The sequence below is a fragment of the Arachis ipaensis genome, chromosome B3 (genome assembly GCF_059453495.1).
Source record: "Arachis ipaensis isolate K30076 ecotype BB chromosome B3, ASM5945349v1, whole genome shotgun sequence".
Taxonomy (NCBI): Eukaryota; Viridiplantae; Streptophyta; class Magnoliopsida; order Fabales; family Fabaceae; genus Arachis; species Arachis ipaensis.
This window is the reverse complement of record NC_142438.1, coordinates 38,587,113-38,608,056: the sequence shown is the minus strand read 5'-3', so window position 1 is coordinate 38,608,056 and position 20,944 is coordinate 38,587,113. Positions and strand designations below refer to the sequence as shown.

The window sequence follows — 20,944 nt, the reverse complement described above, 5'->3', positions numbered from 1 at the left end:
TGTTGGATTGTGGTGATTGGTTGTTGGTTGGATTGTTTGGGCCTAGGGCCGTGGTTGGAATGAGATGAACTGATGGTTGATTTCGGTTTTGTGTTTCTGGTTTGGAACAAAATATGAGAGGCTATTTTGGTTCAGTATAGATAAACCTTTTGAAAGGCTTTTGATGTTTTCGAGAATTGAACGGTTCCTCTTTCAGAAAAGATTTCCGACTTTATTTTTATTGTAAACCATTGTTTTTGAAAAGAGGCATAAGACGGTTATTAGTCACTGGTACGGTTTATCTTCATGTATCCTATTACAGTAATTCCCAAAAACCCTCTACTGAGAACCCTTTCGAGGATGATGTTCTCACCCCCCTACATTTTTCCCCTTTCAGGATATGGGCGCAGAAGTTACGAAGAGCTTATTTAATTGTTGTTGTGATGCTCTAATTTGTTTTAGTTATGGTTTATTGTACCCTCGCCTTTATCTTGATATAATCTGTAAGAGGGATAGGGATTGTATTGGTTTATGTTTGTAATATTATTTATATATATATTTTTATATATATATGGATGTACTCTTTATGAGCTTTTGTAAGATGTATGGTATTTATGGATATATGTTATCGGATGAAAGTATTTTTGGAAGCGGTATTGCGGTTTAAAGTTTTAAACAGGCTCATATTTTAGTATTAAATAGTATAAGTGTCGTCGTAATGTCCGAGCTATCAGAGTCGCGCAGCCGGAAGCGTGAGCTTTGGTAGTTAGGGTATTACATATGGGACTCAAATCCAATCTTTACTGGTGATGGCCTTAAAATTAGCTTTCTCTGAAAACATGCAGCACAACAAAATTCACTAGATTTAAGAATCTTCAGATTCTTTAGTGAACGTCCATGAGAGTTTTCAATAATTCTCCATATTATGATTGTTCTAGGATAACCCAAATGATCATGTCAAATTATAAATTCATTTAGGCCAGTAAACTTCTGGTTTATAATAGCATGCAATTCAATTGCATTAAATTTTAGTATAATATAACTCAAATAAAAATGAGAGTAACGTTCCTAATATAACCTTTTTATTTAAATTATGAGTTATGATACATAAGTACTCATAATTTCTCTCATTCATTGTTTTAATATGATATCCATTTCGGCGAATATCTTTAAAATTCAATAAGTTTCTTAGGGACTTAGTAGACAATAGTGCATTATTTATTATGAATTTTGTTTCTCTAAAAAACAAAATTATAGCTCTTCCGGAGCCTTCTATCACATTGCCTGAGCCAATAATAATATTATCATATTCTTCTTTTGGTACAAGATGAGTAAAATATATATTACTTTTGAGAATGATATGTGAACTTACACTATCTGCAAGGCAAACATCTTCATTATATGTTCTTGCCATTTTTTTAAAGACAAATAATAATAATAAAATGAGTAAAGTACATGCACAGTAATATTCTATTCCTGATATATATAAGTCTTAAGTTAGTTCATACAAACTTGATATGCTTAGTTATATATAGATATACGTATAAACTTATATACAACTGACAACTTTTCAGAATACCTGGTTCATATAGAAAACTCCTAAACTGGTATCCGGACTAACAAAGAAAAAAAATATCAAGTTCTACCCCTAAAAAATGCCACAAAAGTGAGGAAAAGCAAAGTCTAAGGAATAAAGATCATCTATCCTACATTCTTCTCACCATCGGGGCACAAGTCTGCAGGCATCATCTCAGGACTAGTCTCGAGCATCTCCTGTAGGGTCCGAAAACATATGCTCCTCCAGTACCCTTCTTAATATAACTCCAGTGACGGCAGTCAAGTCAGAATCCTCCATCTGAGGAGAAAAGGAAAAGGAAGGGGTGAGAACCTATATGGTTCCCAGTAAGGAGACAACGTAAAAACACATCTCTCTCGTGAAACCTAGAGTTTTGGCTCTATCGTAACAGCTTGCTTGCTAAGTCTTTCGGCTACTTCTGTATCGCGGCTCTAACATAACTCTATCTTGGCATCTTCCATTGGGGTTAATGTTGCTCCTAATACTATTCTCTATGGCTATTGTTCCTAGTTTTATTATCCTAATTAAGCTTTGGAGAAATTGTTATTATACAACTTTAATTACAAACAGGAATCAGAGAATAGAAAGTTAACAAGAAGCAGATAGCATGTAGAAAAAAGAATGAACAGTAAACAATCACAATCAGATACGCATGCAATTTATGATGCATGCCTGTTCCTAGTGCAGGCCATGAGCTCATGCGTCGGTTGTCTACCCATAACCCGAGGTTACCCGGGACAAACCCCGAATATAGTCTCTTTACTGTGTCAGTTAGACACATTGGCATCACGGTTACCCGTGTCAATTGGGCCACATCATATAACATTTTAATGTGTATCATAGTAAGAAACAGTGCTATCAGTTAGGCGAACATTCCCGCATTAGCAATCTTAGGCTATCGGTTAGGCGGGCACTTTCACATTAGCAATTTGGCACAAGGCCTATTCAACATACATTATGCTATCAGTTAGGCGGACATTCCCACATTAGCAACCTTAGGCTATCAATTAGGCGGGCACTTCCGTATTAGCACTTTGGCACAAAGGCCCATTCAAGCAAATAGTTTTCATGATTCATTATCCATTTATGGTTTCTCATTTTCATTCTTTTCATCATGCCTCCGCATCAACTTATAAATAACCATACCTCCATATCACCTTTTAACTTTAAACCTTCCTAGGGACAACTTACATTCTTATTTATTTTCTTGATTTGTCTAGCCTATTACCTTCTTGGGCGACCATTTTTCTATTTAATAATTAATATAACAAACAGACTTAGATTCGCGAAAAAATTTATGTCCACGCATTTGTATCAAACTTAAGTTTCATTTGGTTTAAGTTTCAAAGAATTCTCATTTCTAGAACAAAAGTTAAGCCTATTCTGTTTTGTGAGGTTTCTATTTGGTTAACCGGTGAACTGGTTAACTTCCAAAGTGCATAACTAATTTTCTAGAATAGCCATGGCTCTGAAATTTGAACTAAATGAATTAGACACCATTGGATTTCATTTGATTTTGGTTTCATCACAAAAGCTTTTCTGCCTTAGGAGATATTCATCAAGGAATTTACTGCTCTAAGTTTGTAAATCCTGTTTAGCCTTTAATGAGCAGTAAAATGTTAAAGCCTATAACTTCTAACCCATAGCTTCTAAAATTCTGAACTTTTGAGGAAACAAAATATACATCATAAGAGTTCTATCAAAACTAGTTGCACTCAATTTGGAGTTTAATATCAATACCAGTAACTCAAACAAGTCACTGGAATTATCAACGAGTTTCAGAAATTGCATGTTAATAAAACAGTGAACTTTCTATTTTTTAAATTGTGTATTTAATTATATAATAATGGGATTACCCCAAAATTTGGATACACTATTATTAACATGCCAATCGTTCGACTCTCTTTAGTTTCAACCCAAAAACCATCAAAATCAAAAGTTGTGTAGGTTAGAAGTATCTACTGGATTAATTCAAAAACAGACTTTTCAGCAGAAATCATTTACTTTCAAACATTTTTATCTTCCAACCTACTCATCATAAAATTATGAAATTTTGAGAGGATGATCTAACCTTATCAAGGATTACTAGGGAATTATTACAGGATTTTTGAATGGCTAGAATTTGCCCAGAAATGCGCACAAGTCACTGCCTATGTTCAGTAACTATGTCGGTAGAATTTGGCTTAGGTTCTAACTAACCATTTTGGTTTTCTAAGTTAGTTCATACAAACTTGATACGCTTAGCTATATGTAGATATACGTATAAACTTATATACAACTGACAACTTTCCAAAATACCTGGTTCATATAGAAAACTCCTATACTGGTACCCGGACTAACAAAGAAAAGAAATATCAAGTTCTACCCCTAAAAAATGCTACAAAAGTGAGGGAAAACAAAGTCTAAGGAATAAAGATCATCTATCCTATATTCTTCTCACTATCAGGGTACAAGTCTGCAGGCATCATCTCAGGACTAGTCTCGATCATCTTCTGTAGGGTCCGAAAACACATGCTCCTCCGGTACCCTTCTTAATATAACTTCAGTGGCGGCAGTCAAGTCAGAATCCTCCATCTGGGGGGAAAAGAAAAAGGAAGGGGTGAGAACCTATATAGTTCCCAGTAAGGAGACATCTCTCTCGTGAAACCTAGAGTTCTAGCTCTATCGTAACAACTCATTTGCTAAGTCTCTCAGCTACTTCTGTATCGCGGCTCTAACATAACTCTATCTTGGCATCTTTTGTTGGGGTTAATGCTGCTCCTTATACTATCCTCTATGGCTATTGTTCCTAGTTTTATTATCCTAATCTAAGCTTTGGAGAACTTGTGATTATACCACTTTAATTAAAAATAGGAATCAGAGAATGGAAAGTTAACAAGAAGTAGATAGCATGTAGAAAAAAGAATGAACAGTAAACAATCACAATCAAATGCACAAGCAATTTATGATGCATGCCTGTTCCTAGTGCAGGCCATGAGCTCATGCGTCGGTTGTCTACCCGCAACCCGACGTTACTCGGGACGAACCTCGAATATAGTCTCTTTACTGTGTCAGTTAGACACCTTGGCATCACGGTTACCCGTGTCAATTAGGCCACATCATATAACATTTTAATGTGTATCACAGTAAGAAATAGTGCTATCAGTTAGGTGAACATTCCCGCAATAGCAATCTTAGGCTATCAGTTAGGCGGGCACTTTCGCATTAGCAATTTGGCACAACGCCCATTCAACATATATTATGCTATCAGTTAGTAGACATTCCCACATTAGCAACCTTAGGCTATCAATTAGGCGGGCACTTCCGCATTAGCACTTTGGCACAAAGGCCCATTCAAACAAATAGTTTTCATGATTCATTATCCATTTATGGTTTCTCATTTCTTTCTTTTCATCATGCCTCCGCATCACCTTATAAATACACATACCTCCACATCACCATGTTACTAAGCATACCTCCGTATCACCTTTTAACTTTAAACCTTCCTAGGGACAACTTACATTCTTATTTATTTTCTTGACTTGCCTAGCCTATTACCTTCTTGGGCGACCATTTTTCTATTTAATAATTAATATAACAAATGAGCTCAGATTCATGCAAACTTTATGTCCATGCATTTGTATCGAAATTAACTTTCATTTGGTTTAAATTTCAAAGCATTTTCTTTTCCAAAACAAAAGTTATGCCTATTCTATTTTGGGAAATTTCTATTTGGTTAACTAGTGAACCGGTTAACTTCCAAAGTGCATAACTAATTTTCTAGAATAGCCATGGCTCTGAAATTTGAACTGAATGAATTAGACACAATAGGATTTCATTTGGTTTTAGATTCATTACAAAAGCCTTTCTGCCTTAGGAGATATCCATCAAGAAATTTACTATTCTAAGTTTGTAAATCCTGTTTAGCCTTTAATGAGCAGTAAAATGTTAAAGCCTATAACATCTAATCCATAGCTTCTAAAATTCTAAACTTTTGAGAGATCAAAATATACATCATAAGGGTTCTATCAAAACTGGTTGCACTCAATTTAGAGTTTAATATCAATACCAGTAACTCAAACAAGTCACTAGAATTATCAACGAGTTTTAGAAATTACATGTTAATAAAACAGTGAACTTTCCATTTTGTAAATTGTGTATTTAATTCTATAATAATGGGATTACCCCGAAATTTGGACACACTGTTATTAACATGCCAATATTTCAAATATTTTTGGTTTCAATCCAAAAACCCATCAGAATCAAAAGTTGTGTAGGTTAGAAATTGCTACTGGATTAATTCAAAAACAGACTTTTCAGCAGAAACTATTTACTTTCAAACATTTTTATCTTCCAACCTACTCATAAGAAAATTCTGAAATTTTGAGAGGATGATCTAACCTTATCAAGGATTACTAAGAAATTATTACAAGATTTTTGAGTGGCTAGAATTTGTCTAGAAATTCGCGCAAGTCGCTGCCTATGTTCAGTAACTATGTCGGCAGAATTTGGCTTAGGTTCTAACTAACCATTTTGGTTTCCTAAGCTTCTTATCATCTCTTAACCATCTTCATCATTGTCAAACACAAAACAACATCATAGCTAGCAGCAATTACTCATTTCATCATCAACAAACATCATTCACATAAATACAAATATACAATTACACTAATCTAACCCCTACCTCGATGGAGTTCACCCTTGCTCAAGAAATTAGTTCTTGCTTTCCCTTCCTCCTTCGGTTAACTTTACTTCAAACTTTGGCCAGTCCCTCCTTCACCTTCCCTTGCTTTCCTTGCTTAGCTTGATCATCTCCATGAAGGTGTGTAGCTAGAGGCTTGAGGAATCATGTGGATGTGGTGAAGATTGGAAGAACTCCCTTCTCTTCCTCGGTCACTCACTACTACATTTTATATGTTTAGTAACGTTTGTCTATTAACATTTATTAAAACGTTAGCAATGTAGATAAAATTAGATTTTAGATAACATTTACAATAAAACGTTAGTAAATATAGTTAATTTTCTTAAAAACTTTAGTGAACTGTTACCTATTCCTGTTCCTATTCCTAAACACGCTAAGGGTTCATCCTCTTCCAAAAACCCTCTCATAAATCATTGCGTATTTTTCTTGCTCAGTGCTTCCAATCGGTGCTCACAATCATTGTTTTCTTTAAAATCAAGAATCAAAAAGCCATTCTCCATCACAGTCTCTTCCTCTCTCTCTCTTTCTCTTTGGATCGTGATTTATTTTCCTTCGAACCTTCCTAATCTCAATCTAATTCTAGGGTTTGATTATTCTTTATTCTGATTGTTTCATTTTCGTTTTCATGCTTGTTCTGATTTCTTTTTAATTTTGTTCCAAAAAATTACTTGCAGAAGAAGAGTAGCATTGTTCTAATTTGATCCTAGTGTGCGTGAGTGATTGAATTGGAACTGCGATGAAAAGGGAAAAATTCAAGAGCAAGCCCACCGGTTGCCACCAGTTCTCCATGCCGGAAGATCTCCGTAAGCATCTCATGTTCTCACTCTCACTCTCATTCTTAGTGCTCTAAATCCCTCGATCTTGATCTATCTCCTTCTCAATCTCTCAGCACTTTGAATCTTTGGATCTCATTCTTCCTCCTCATTCGCTTTCTACTTGTAAGCAAAATTTTTGTAAGATATATATTTCTTTTAATATATATATATATATATATATATATATATATATATATATATATATATATATATATAGTGTGACATAGATGTTTTGTCATAAATTAATGTAGTTTGAATTTTGGATTTTAGTTAGAGCTTGAGGATGCCATAGCTTCCCATCCTGAAAAATTAGAAAGTATAAACCAAGATGATATACTTTCTCAAGTGTTGGGGAAAGATCAACCCGGTCGTGTCCGAACTTAAGGTAGAGGTGTTGTAGCTTCAGATTTGTGGGGACCTAAATCTCAAGTTGAGACGGAGAGGTTAATTGAAGAAGTTAAAGAGAATGCTCAAGCTAAAATTCAGAATATACAACAAAAAATGCAAGAGGAGATGGAAACAAAACTTCAAGAAAGAATAGAAGCCATGAAGTCACAGATGTTGTGTAGATTTAATATGTTGTTAAATCAGCTACAAAAAAGCCTCCCAGGAGTAGAGATTCTGAATCTCTCTTTTATGTCAACTACTCTATATGAGAAGGAAGTAGAAGCTACTGCAACAACACATCATGAAGTTACTGCTTCTACTGAAAAAGAGGTGTATATATCTTTCTTTGTATTTTTTCTTAATAATTAATTATAAAATTTACTCTTCATAGTGTTGTTCTAAATGTAGTCAATTATTTAATCTACACTAAAATAACTCCAATCTTAGCATTTATAGACTAATAATATCACTAATTTGTCATTTTCACATTTATAATAATAATTTTATTGCTGTGTATGCCAATTATATCTTGATCATCATTTGTTTTAATTCAACTAAATAATGTAAACATATATAACAATTAGTATATATAGGTGAGAAGCATATTGTCGCATGTGTATTATAGGAACTTCATTAATGATTTTTATTTTTACATAAAAGTTAATTAGTAATGTGTTTGTGGATAATTGGTATCTTGAGAGATGATTTTAAGTTAGGCATATATATCTATGTTAATTTGGCATTTTTGTGTGGCAAAATAAAAACTAAGATGAAATAGTGTGTTAAGCGATGTGGCAATGAGAGAATGATGTAGATGATGCGTTATGAGACATGACTTGAATGTATGAAAGAGATAGATAGATGGATAGATAGAAAGATATAAAAGCAGTGGCTGAAGAGCATAATTTGTAGTAGTGAAATTGGAAGAGAGAGAGAGAGAGAGAGAGATTTTAATTTATTTATTGAAAAAGCTGCATAATCATGCTTTATATAGAAATTTACATGTCAAATAGATAGCATGCATATATACACTGATCATCATATGCTCTAATGATAGCATAGCATACATACATTGATCATCATATGCTCTAATGATAGATTTGATGTTTATTATTTTCTTATGTTATAGATTCTAAGTAAATCAAAGTCAGCTAGTAGAAATATTCTAGAATCATCTACTATTACAGAAGGTGTTTCTAAGTCTCAAGCTAAGCTATTACCTCGAATAAGGGAAAAGAATGTGATTGTTTCACCTAAACAGAAGCAGGTATATTTAGAACTAAAATGAAGTTAAAATAGCATCTGTGATTCATACTTTGTAATAATCATGTTGAGATTAGTTAAATAAAGTTGATATTACTTTATCCTTCTTGTTCAGTAACAATATTATTTTTTGTGTCTTAAAATAGTTATCTTTTTGCAGGCTCTTTATTCTTCTTCTACTCAAGAGATTCTTGACTTGAAATTGGAGAAAAAGAAGCATGATCAACATAAGAAAAGATTAAAGAAGAAGAAAGTGGTGTGTTAGCAATATTGAGATGACAAACTAAAAAAGATTAGATTTTATGTTCTAATTTGTTTGTTTGAATTGTTAATATTGATTGAAGATGACAAAATAGAGAAGATTTGGATTTTATAATCTTTTGTTTATTTTAGAATTGTTCTGTGGTAATTTTAGACAATATTAAAGAAAAAAATTTAATTTGCTTATTAATTTTCTTTTTATTATCCTTTATGTTTATTATGAATTTATCTTTAATGTTTTGTGCATTTAAATTAGTGACAATATCCTTCTAATGTATATATAAATAAATGGTTACATATTAAAATATGAATAGTAAATAGATATTATAGCTATAAATGTTACAAAAAAATTTATGGTAATATTTTTTTTATTCTTAAAGAAGATTTTTTGTAACATTTTTTCAATGTTAGTAAAAAAGATAAATCGTAACATTTATTAGAGTGTTGTTATAAAAGATTTATTGTAATATTTTTTAAGTGTTACAAAAATATCTATGGTAATATTTTTTTAAGTGTTACAAAAAATATCTATGGTAACATTTTCTTAAGTGTTACTATGAATGGTCTATTGTAACATTTCTTATAATATTACTATAGAATATCTTTTGTAACATTTTTAGTAAATGTTATTAAATCTTTAGAAAAATGTTAGTAAAATTCTTTAGTAACATAGAGTATATTTAACATTTGTAAAAATGTTACTAATATACATAGGTAATATTTTAATATGATTTAGTAACATTTTTTAAATATTAGTAAAAGTCAAGTATGTAGTAGTGACTCTCACTCTCGGACTCCTCTCTTCCCCTAACTCCCTTCTCATCTCTTCTCCTTTGTTTTTTGTTAACACTTAATACTTAACGTGACTTATATGAAGAATGATCTGATGATAAAAGGCTTGATGATTAAAAAGAGGTATGGTTCAGTGGCAAAATCAAGGGAAAACACTTGTCTAAGTGCATGTGTTCCATCATTAATTACTTCCTATGATTCATCAACCTTGGCTAATATATGGAGGAAGTTCAGCCAGCAAAAAAATAAGAGAGAGAGTGTGGTTTAATTGTGATTATGTGGCTAATCTAGAGAGAGTGGTTTGGTTAAGAAAAATTCGGTTCGGTTTAAATTCGGTTAGATTTTAATTAGGCTAAGTATTTCGGTTCTGTATTTTTCTTCTAGATAATCTTTCTAGTGGCTTCATGAATTTATATTAAAGGTAGATTCCTTAAAGGTTTGGCCAAATTTTCGAAGAGGGGAAAGGAAACAGTTCAATAATTAAACCATAATATTATCGTTTTCAAACCGTATCGGTTTAAACAACCAGCAATTGAGAAATCAGCAGCAGAGAGTATCCCGACTCTGAATCAAATTTAGAATATTCTGCTAAGATAAAATTGTTAAGAATAGCTAGTAGTAAAGATTCCATAGATGAATTTAACTCGTTAGTCAAATTCATAGTTATTGGTACAGTTTTTGGATTAGGACACGCTTTTATCTCTCATGGTATATCTATTCTTTTCACTTATCAAGCCTAAATCCGCCTTATAATGAGATGATTCTTAGATATTTATCAAATTTCTCATCACATAATTTCTGAGAATAACTCTGTGGAGAATCGGGGTGTTATAAACATAAATGTTAATATTTTATTAAATATTATTTATATACATCATACTTGAAATTCAAATATATAGAAAATAAAATTTAACAAAATTTCCTTACATTATTTATTTACATAAGTACTTAACAAATCCAGATATTAAACTTTTTTATCATTAATCAAATGACCAATATTTTCTTTAAGATCCTCAAAGAAATCAGATACTTCATAATGAGTGGTGTAATTTTCAACAACATCCTTCGAAACAAAATTTGTCTCCTTTTTTTGTCATCTTTTTTTAAAGATGCTTGATAAAGATCAATTAAGTGTCTTAGGATACGACAGGTACGTGATCAATGTTCCTTTCCATCACAACGGAAATATTTATCCTCTATTGATTTATTTGCCAATTATTTTTTTCTTTATCCCACTTCTGGAGATTCTTTCTTGTGAAAATAATTTTTCTTTCTTCTATATTTTTTTTGTTACAAAAAGCTTGCCATTTACTTCTTTTGGGGTTATGATTTGCCGCATTTACTTCAGAAAATATGGCGGCGCCAGTTGGATGCGCTTCATGATTTCTTAAAAGCAATTCATTGTTATGTTCAACAACATCAAGAAATTAGTTCAGAATACTCTTTAAATTCTTTTTCTCGATACTGTTGCTGCAAGAATACATTCAATGTATGGAAGGTCGAGAAAATTTTCTCTAACATGTCATTCTCGGTTATCTTTTTCCCACATAATTTTATTCGTGAGGTAATTTAGAACATTGCTTAATTGTATTCATTTATGGATTTAAAATCCTGTAGACGCAAGTGTGTCCACTCATATCGGGTTTGAGAAAGTATCACTGTCTTTTGATGATTATACCTTTCTTCAAGGTTCTTCCACAGATCTGCAGGATCTTTTAGTGTGAGATATTCATTTTTCAATTCTTCGTCAAGATGAGGACGAAGGAAGATCATGGCTTTGACTTTATCCTTTTGGGATGCCTTATTTTCATCCTTAATGGTATCTCCAAGATTCATTGAATTAAGATGAATTTCGACATCTAATATCCATGATAAGTAGTTATTTTCAGATATATTAAGAGCATTAAATTCAAAATGAGAGAGTTTTGACATAATAAAAATTTATTACCTGAGTCTTTCTAAATTTTGATAAGAATCACGTGCTGATAACATGTTGTGAAATAAATATATAAGAAAGAGAAAATAAATATAAAATAAAGAAGTGTAAATAGAGGACTCTATTATTAATATTCACCAACATTATTATCTCAATATAATAGAGATACTTCATATATATTTACTAATATATGTTGTAAACTCCATAAAATTAACAAATAATTAACTAATAAATTAATTTTAATAAAGGAGATTAAAAATGTAAATTTTGTAGTAAAAAGAGATAGAGCTAATTAAAACGAAAATTTTGACACAAATTTCAAAGAATTTGGCCCAAGATTGGGCAAACCAAACCCATATTGGGCCCAAGGCCCAACTCAACCCATTAAAACACATAAGTTTCAGCTCACTTCTCCACCTTGAACACATAGAACATGCTAAACACTTGGAGGAGGAAGGAGATTACCAAAACCTAGCTTGATTTTCAAATCGAGATAACTTTTGATCCGGAGCTCCGATCGCCGCACTGTTTGTGGCCACGCAACCAGCGCGTCAAGCACTATAAAGCCCAACATTAATTAGGTATGAAATTCACTTACCAATTTCAGTTTCCTTTTTCCTAATTTCGAAACTTAATGGAAAAGCATGTTGAATTTTGAATGATTTTGGTGTTTAGGTTCAGATTAGCTTGTGAATTTTGTTGGGTTTGACTCACTTGAGTTCTGGGTAAGATAAGAACCCTAACCCTCTTGTTGATTCTTGAGTTTGAGTTTAGGGATTAATTAGAGTGATATATGTGGATTAGATTGAATATTATTGGTGAAAAATCAAATTGGAGGTCAAACTTGTGAAATTAGAACTTATTTGAGGAAATTGAAGCTTGAGATCAATTTTGAAAGCAAAGCTTGATAGCTTGGGGTGCGGGGAACACTTGAAGTGTTCCGAGATTAACGAAAAATCGGCCAAGGTATGGTTTAGATTTCACGTATTTAATATATAATATTCTATGAAAACTTAGATTAGATGACCATATGATAGGTTGGAACGAATGAGTATGTTTAATGCATAGCGCCTTGATGATGAATGTGATATGAAATTGAGTGTTTGCTACATGATTATTTTTTATGATGATGCTAGGTTGTTAGGTGATAAGTTGATGATGATGATATGAGTAAATAGGAATGGATGGTAGTATATTGATGATTTTGTTAACATTATTGGGAAATTTGTGCATATGGTTGATTAAAGTTGAGGAATGGTTGTATATGGTAATATGTGATGGAAGTAATGTGGTAATTGGTGTTGGGATGCTGAATATATGTGTATGGAAGGTTGGGAGTAAGTTTTGTTTTGATGAAAATTGAGGTTTGAGTTTGTTTGTGAAAAACGGATTTTTGGCCGAACTTCGATGAGCTATAATTTGGCTTCCAGACCCCCAAATTGTTTCAAATTTGTTTTATAGGAAATTGGGTCCCTGAAGCTTACACCATTCAAAGAACGGATGAAAAATGTTTCAAAACGAAAAAGTTATACGCGTCGGAAGTTCGGAGGGCAAAATTGAAAATTCTGCAGCATTCAGCATTTTGCTGATTCTGCACAGCTTGTGTACGCGACCATTGCACGCGACGCGACCAGTGTGTTTGTGTACGCGAACACTGATTTTTAAGGGGTTGCGTACGCGACCACCTGCACACGATGCAACCAACCCTTTCGGGTTGGGATTCTCGCATACGCGAGAAAGGTGCTTGCGTACGCGAGCAAGGATCTACGCACGCCCACGCGTACGCGTGGTCAACGCATACGCGTGGCCCCTGTTTTAGCGAAAAATGAATTTTGTGTTTTAAAGCTCAAATTCAAACCTCTAAACTTCTATTTTCATTTCTTTAGCCCTAGATATTATTAGTAAGCCTAGTAATAGAATGAAGTTAGGAAATTGTGAAAACTTTGAGACGAAGAAAGATTTTTAAAAGGTAATAAGTGGTTAGAAAATATGGTACCTGATTGATAAAGATGATGAAGGTGGTATATAAGTCAATTAAGAGAGTAAAGTGACATTGAGAATGATGAGATGAGATATGAATCATTGTTAAGATTAAAAATGATAATTATGAGAAACGATTGAGTATTTTTAAACTTGGGGTACTGTCTTCCCCATGTCAGCCGGAGATTTTTTCCGTAGATAATATTGAGCTTGGGGTGTTGTCTCCCCTATGTCAGCTTTGGGGTGTCATCTCCCCATGTCAGCGTGGGATTCTTCCCTTGGATATCATTGAGCTTGGGGTATTATTTTGGGACTTTTCCCATGGATGTTGTTGAGCTTGGGGTGTTGTCTCTTCCATGTCAATTTGGGGATTCTCCCCATGGTGAGTTTTGAGTTTGAGGACATGTCGGGCTGGCTACGTAACCGACAGTTGATAACAACAGCCATAGGATAGGCATGCATCATATGCATATTGTCTGATTTGATTGTTTGTACATTAATTGGGATTACCTAAATGCTTTTAGTATGCTAACTGTTATACTTGCTATCTGTATTACTTGTATTTTACCTGTGCTTGCAATTGTCTGTTTGTCTGTCTTTGCAAACTCACCGGTGATGGAAAAATGGAGGAAAGATGAAAAGACTTAGTGTTAAGGTTAAGTTTAAACTAGGCCTAGATATCCTTAGAAGACTACCTTTTTATGGTTTCTGTTTAGTAATTTAAGTTTTGTAATCTGAGTGTCGGCGTTCTAGGATTGCCTCTGGCATTCCCAGGACCTTATATCTTATTTGCGTGGCACCTTTACCATGCTGAGAACCCTCGGTTCTCACCCCATACTTTGTTGTTGTTTTTCAGATGCAGGTCGAGCGGCACCTTGCTAGGCGTCTAGAGTTCTGCTGCGAAGTGGTTCATTTTGAGGCCCTACTTTTGTTATTTTGATATATATATATATATATATATATATATATATATATATATATATGTATTAGACTCTCTTTATATGTATATGAACACTTTATCTTTGGTACCTTTTAGAGGTTTTATGGAGAACTAGGGCTTTTAAACATGTTCTTTTGGGCTTTTATCATGTATATACTATATGTAAATATTCTCCGGCCAGCCTTAACTTCGCAGGTTGAGTTACGAGATTGTTATATCGTTTTCTTGTCTCTCTACTTCTACTTTCTATTTAGTTATGCTTTTAAACTTTAGATTTCTTCGCACGTAAGTAATCTTATATTCTGAGTGTTGCGCTTTTTTATTTTACGATTTTTACCTTATCCGTTTTTTAAGGCTCCTCGTATACTGTATCCTTTTCAATATTATTACATATACTTTTATTTTAGAGGTCGTAATACCACGTCACCTCTGCTTTACGGCTTAAGCGTAAAGCTCTATAGTAGGGTGTTACATATGTAATAGCGTATGTGTAAAAGAAAGAGAAGTGTTTATTGTTGTTGGTGTGTATGTATGACCTTGCCTTTATTTATACACATACTATACTCGTATTTTCAAACTTCTTTAATGTAATTCGAGAATTTGAGTCGCCCACAATAAATAGACATCTATATATCTATTCTTATCACAACAAAAAACAATATTTTACAATATTGTTGAAGTATAATATGTTTAATCACATGTAAAAAATACAAATTAAACCATTAAATTTATCACTTAAAATATAAATCTAATATTTAGATTTGTGTATTTTAATTTTTTTAAGTTTTAATGCACAAATCTAACACTCAAATTTGTGTACCCCTCACTTAAATTAGATTTTCAGATATTTTTTTTTTTAATAAATTTGGCCTTCAAATTTATAAAAATTTAAAGAAGCAAAATCAAAATTTTTGATATGCTTTTTCTAATTTAAAAAAAAAATCTTTTTCATAATGATAAAAAATACATCCACCATTTCATAACGCTCCATAACACATTAAAAGACTCTATTACTAAAAGAATTAAATTATGCCATTTTTATTATGTATAAATATATTATTTTATTAAAACACATTCACCGAACATATATATTCTATATATAAATATATTATTTTATTATTTTTATTTAATTTCATTAAATTTCGGTTAAATCTTTAAGTTTTTAGTCCTATAAGTTCAATAATCAATTCTATTTTTTTTTTTATCATAACCTTGATGATTAACCAAACCAAATCCACCCAAACCCCAGACGGAGTGGTTTTCCTCCGTGGTTTGCTGTATGCACCTTGTCCTTCACATGTTTTTGTCTGGTCCCTGATGGCTGGCCTTTTACCGTTTGAATTATTTTGATTCCGTTGTCAACTATTGAGTTGGCCATAGCCAAATATGTCAGAACGGATTGAAGTTATTTGTAGCATTGCATTTGCATATCAGCATATAGTGTGGAACAACAATTATTGGAGAGAATGAAATCATTGAAAAATGTTCGATACGCATTTGCCATTTTCAATTTACTTTTCATCCTTTTATAATGTGGTGATTTTGCCAAGGACACTTTAGTCTTTAGACATGATGAGAAACGTGATATGGGACCTACAAAAGGATAGCGACGAGACTAGATTATATGAAAAGTGGGACACAGCTCTATGGGGAAGGACCAATTGAGATGTTGCCAGTTGCCACAAGCCCACAATGCAATGCACAATAAAGAAAATAAAAAGAATTCCGTCAAAACAAATAAAATAAAATAAAAAGAAGATCAACACCAATTTTTAAAGGATATGATGGTGGGACATTCAGATCTCTTCTCCGCTCAATTTGTCAGTGTAGTGTGATGTAATGTTCGTTTGTTTCTATCTCGAACCTCCTTCTTTTTTTTTTTTTGTTAATTATTATTTTAAAAACTTGACATAAAGGAAAAAACGATAAGATTAAAAAGAGCTTATTTTGTGTGGTTAGAATTTGCCCTTACTTTTGTCTCTCCCCCATAGGTTAGCTGCTGACACATTTACCGTTCACCATTGTCCGTTTTGGTAAGCTACCAAATATTTCTAGAAAATGAAAAGTATTGACTATGTTTGATTGTTTTCTTTGACATGTTATATTAACTCTCAACATTTAACTGTCCACAAATGAAATATAGAATTGACTTTTATATTAGTTCCATTTTAATTTGACTATTACTTTCACTTTTATAATATATTAAACCTTTATTATATAATAAAAATTTACATATAATTATTTTTATATAAAATTAATTATTAAAAATTATTAAATAATTTAATATATTTAATTAAATTATTATTATTTTCAGTTATCAATTTTACATAAAAATAATTATACAAAAGTTTTTATCTTATTATATAAAAACACGAATATGTCTAAGTATATTATAAATTAGGAGGCACGAACATTTTTTTTTTAATTTGTCTTGTCTATATGTTGAACATATTTTAAACACGATACTCATCAACACTTATTCAACACGCATGTCTTTTATATTTAATAAAAAAGGCTTATTTAAAAACACATCTAAATATCATTATATGTCAATGTATCCAACCTTATTATTAATATGTCTTCTTAAAATGAGTTTAGAAATAGTATATATTATTAATTATTAAAATAAAATTTTTTTAAATACTTTATATAATTTAAAAAAGACATTAAAAATAATTAAAAAATTAATTTATATAAAAAACTTTATATAATATATATCGTGTTTTCATCTCTTGTTAAAATTTCAAACTCGTTACATCATATATTATAAAAAAATAAAAAAAATAAATTAAAAATCCCTATTTTTATATAATAACAACTGGACTGTAACTCAAAATAATGTCCCTGAAGTTTACCTTTTAAAGGCCAATATTAAATATTTTTATATTATTAACCAATAAATTATTGAAAAAATTGTAAAATAAACATAAATCTTGTATCTTATTTATATATAAAATATCTTAGGTATATACCCTTTTTGTTTTTAAATAATAAAACTAGTTAAATTACCACTCTTCTGGGTTCTGGCCCCATAATTTACTAGTTCTCGTGTTAACCGTTACTATTCAGCAAAGATCATTGCACTCAATATTGCTGAAAGCAGAAGCAAGAAGAAAGTATGGCTCCGAAGCTGGGGAAATCGGGGTCATTCCGGCAGAGCCTCGCGGAGAAGAAAGAGAGGCTTCTTTCCATGAAGAGTGACGGATATTCCCAACTAGGGATTCCCATGCCCATGGAGGAGGAGGAGGAGTACTCCGCCAAACGCTGCTGCTGCAGTAACCCGTGGTATCGAGGGTTTTCCGATGGGACGGTGAAGTGCTGGAAGAGTTTGAAGCGCGTGGCGGTTAAGGCTTGGGAGATGGGTCGGTCTGACCCAAGGAACGTTATTTTCTCGGCGAAGATGGGACTTGCTCTTGCACTCATCTCGCTCTTAATTTTCTTCAAAGAACCCTTTCAGGATATTAGCCGCTACTCCGTCTGGGCCATCATGACCGTCGTCGTCGTCTTCGAATTCAGCATAGGTATGTGTGTGCGTGCTCTTTTTTGAGGGAGGGGGCGGGTCAATTCTTTAATACTTGGAAGTTAGAATTCTTTTGCAGATTTATTTATTTTCATTGTTGGAATTGACCCAGCAGTTTTCGCATAAGGAATCCTGTATTGTTTAATGAACAGTGTAATATCACTGTTTCAGTATGATTTATACACACTATTGTTTTAAATTTTTTAATTAACTAGGATCTAATTCCTTATGTTTGATCTTATATTTATTTTCATCTTATATTTGATCCAATCTGTGTATCTTTTGCTTACAATTAATTAAACAAGTGAAATGGTGGTGCAGGGGCAACTCTCAGTAAGGGATTTAACAGAGGATTGGGAACGTTGTCCGCTGGAGGAATTGCCTTGGCAATGTCAGAATTATCGGCATTGGCTGGACCATATGACGAACTTATAGTTATCATTAGCACCTTCATTGTAGGTCCGGTTTTCCAATCACTTTCTTTTCTTGTTCATCAATATTCTATCTTTTTCTGATTTTGCGTGAGGATTTATTTTTAACATCTTTACCTATACTTGGTTTACTGACAAACTATGTGATATTATGATTGATAGGATGTTGTGCCACTTATGCAAAACTATACCCGACTATGAAGCCCTATGAATATGGGTTCCGTGTGTTCTTGATCACATATTGCTACATTACTGTGTCGGGCTATCAAACAGGGGAATTTCTTGATACGGCTATAAATAGATTTTTGCTCATTGCAATTGGTGCTGCTGTATCTTTGGGAGTAAATGTTTGTATCTATCCAATCTGGGCTGGCGAGGATCTGCATCATCTTGTGGCAAAAAATTTCATGGGTGTTGCAACATCTTTGGAAGGTTGTCTTACAGCATTTTCCTCATTATCACATATAATTACAAATTTCTACTTACCATCTAGTTTACTGATTCTGATTCTTTTCAGGTGTTGTCAATAACTATCTTAATTGTGTTGAATATAAGAGGGTGCCATCGAAAATTCTTACTTACCAGGCTGCGGATGATCCACTTTACAGCGGGTATAGATCAGCTGTTGAGTCTACCAGTAAAGAGGATGCATTGGTACCATCTTTGTTTTCTGCCTTTTTTTGTGAATTTCGTAACCATCATCTTCATTACTCATCATTGACACATTATTGATTGAAGCTAGGGTTTGCTGTTTGGGAACCCCCTCATGGTCGTTACAAAATGCTTAGCTATCCATGGAAGAATTATGTAAAAGTAAGTGGGGCGCTAAGGCATTGTGCATTTATGGTCATGGCTATGCATGGATGCATACTTTCTGAAATTCAGGTACCTTGTCTGATAACTTCTCTTTCTAATTTTTCTTTCAATCCCCATGTTTACTCAGGTTCCTTTTTTATGCATAGGCCCCAGCTGAGATGAGACATGTTTTCCGTAGTGAGCTTCAAAGGGTAGGTTCTGAAGGGGCGAAAGTGCTCCGTGAACTCGGTAACAAAGTTAAGAAGCAGGAGAAACTTGGCCGCGAAGACTTGCTGTATGAAGTACACGAGGCAGCTGAAGAATTGCAACAGAAGATTGACAAAAAATCTTACCTTCTAGTAAATTCAGAGAGTTGGGAAATCGGAAACCGACCAAGAGAGGAGGAGAGCAAGCCCCAACAAGGGCCAGGCCTCTTTGACATAGACGAGGAACGAAAATTCCTGGAGTATAAGTCTCTTAGTGAAGCTGTTCTTGATCTCAGATCAGTTCAAGTTCCAAACGGTTGGGATGAAACTGGAAAATCAATCCCGGATGATCACACTGCCATGCCACAGCCTGCAGCTGTTGGCTCTGAAAACATGTTCAGGAAACAGATATCTTGGCCTGCTCATGTCTACTACAAAGCAGATACAGTGGCAAAAGAGGAGGAAGAATCAAGGACTTACGAAAGTGCTAAAGCACTTTCCCTCGCAACATTTACATCGCTGCTGATTGAATTTGTAGCAAGGCTTCAGAACCTGGTGGACTCATTTGAAGAATTAGGTGAGAAAGCAAACTTTGTGGATCCTCTTGAGCAACAAGTACCAGTAACATCTGATGGGTTTTGGACGAGATTGTTTAATTGCTTCAGATCCAAGGAATGATGCATGAGAACATGCGGAGCTGCTGCATGTAAGTCATCCCTGATTTGAGTTGAAATTGTCATGTAATGCTTCCAGCTTCACCCCAGTCTTCTTTTGAAAGATTTTGAGTGATGTCTTGAGTTCGAGAACTAGGCATCCTTTGAAGACAAGTTGAAACTTTTAAACACAAACTGCGAGAAATCGCTATCAATCTTATAAACTAGAGTCATAACTCACTTTTTGTAAATAAAATACTGTTTTGACTATAGCCATGAACGTATAAAATTGGTTATTAACGTCTCTTAGGTTCTTTCCTAACTCTGAAATCTCCATTACCGATTCAAGATATAGAAGGGTGCTAACTCGTCCCTCTGCTTTGTTGGAATTTTCTTTCCTTTTCTAACTGTGAAATCTCCATTACTTGGGGATGCTTGGAGTTATGGTATTATCACATCGTGTCTGTATCGTCCTCAGATGAAAATTGCCAGAACGTTCATTGAAACCAAAAATTAGAGTCTACTTAGATATTTATTTAGGTGCGGTCTGCGGTGACTGTGTGGATTGCATGAATATGGTGGCTAAGCTGCAGCATCCAATCCAGAAACGACCTGTGGCACATTTGAAGTAAACTGACCAAAGGTTTGACCCATCTAGTCACGGTAAACGGCTGAACGCACTAATGAACGTGGGCTAAAAGTTTTGGATCAGCAAACCATAGTAATTAA

The 20,944-nt window shown here is 33.3% G+C and overlaps 2 protein-coding genes across 2 annotated transcripts; both read left to right on the top strand.

Annotated features, from left to right (window-relative positions):
• Window positions 1-7,552: 7,552 nt before the first annotated feature.
• Window positions 7,553-8,966, top strand: LOC148570345 (uncharacterized). The gene is made up of 3 exons (XM_088508385.1): window positions 7,553-7,768; window positions 8,568-8,705; window positions 8,862-8,966. The coding sequence occupies exons 1-3, from the start codon at window positions 7,553-7,555 to the stop codon at window positions 8,964-8,966; spliced, it is 459 nt and encodes a 152-aa protein (XP_088364511.1).
• Window positions 8,967-17,525: 8,559 nt separating this feature from the next.
• Window positions 17,526-20,519, top strand: LOC107630323 (aluminum-activated malate transporter 9). Its single transcript, XM_016333419.3, has 6 exons — window positions 17,526-18,131; window positions 18,452-18,589; window positions 18,724-18,993; window positions 19,079-19,215; window positions 19,300-19,446; window positions 19,524-20,519. Exons 1-6 carry the CDS (start codon window positions 17,729-17,731, stop codon window positions 20,238-20,240), a joined length of 1,812 nt encoding a protein of 603 aa, XP_016188905.1. The 5' UTR covers window positions 17,526-17,728; the 3' UTR covers window positions 20,241-20,519.
• The last annotated feature ends 425 nt before the right edge of the window (window positions 20,520-20,944 follow it).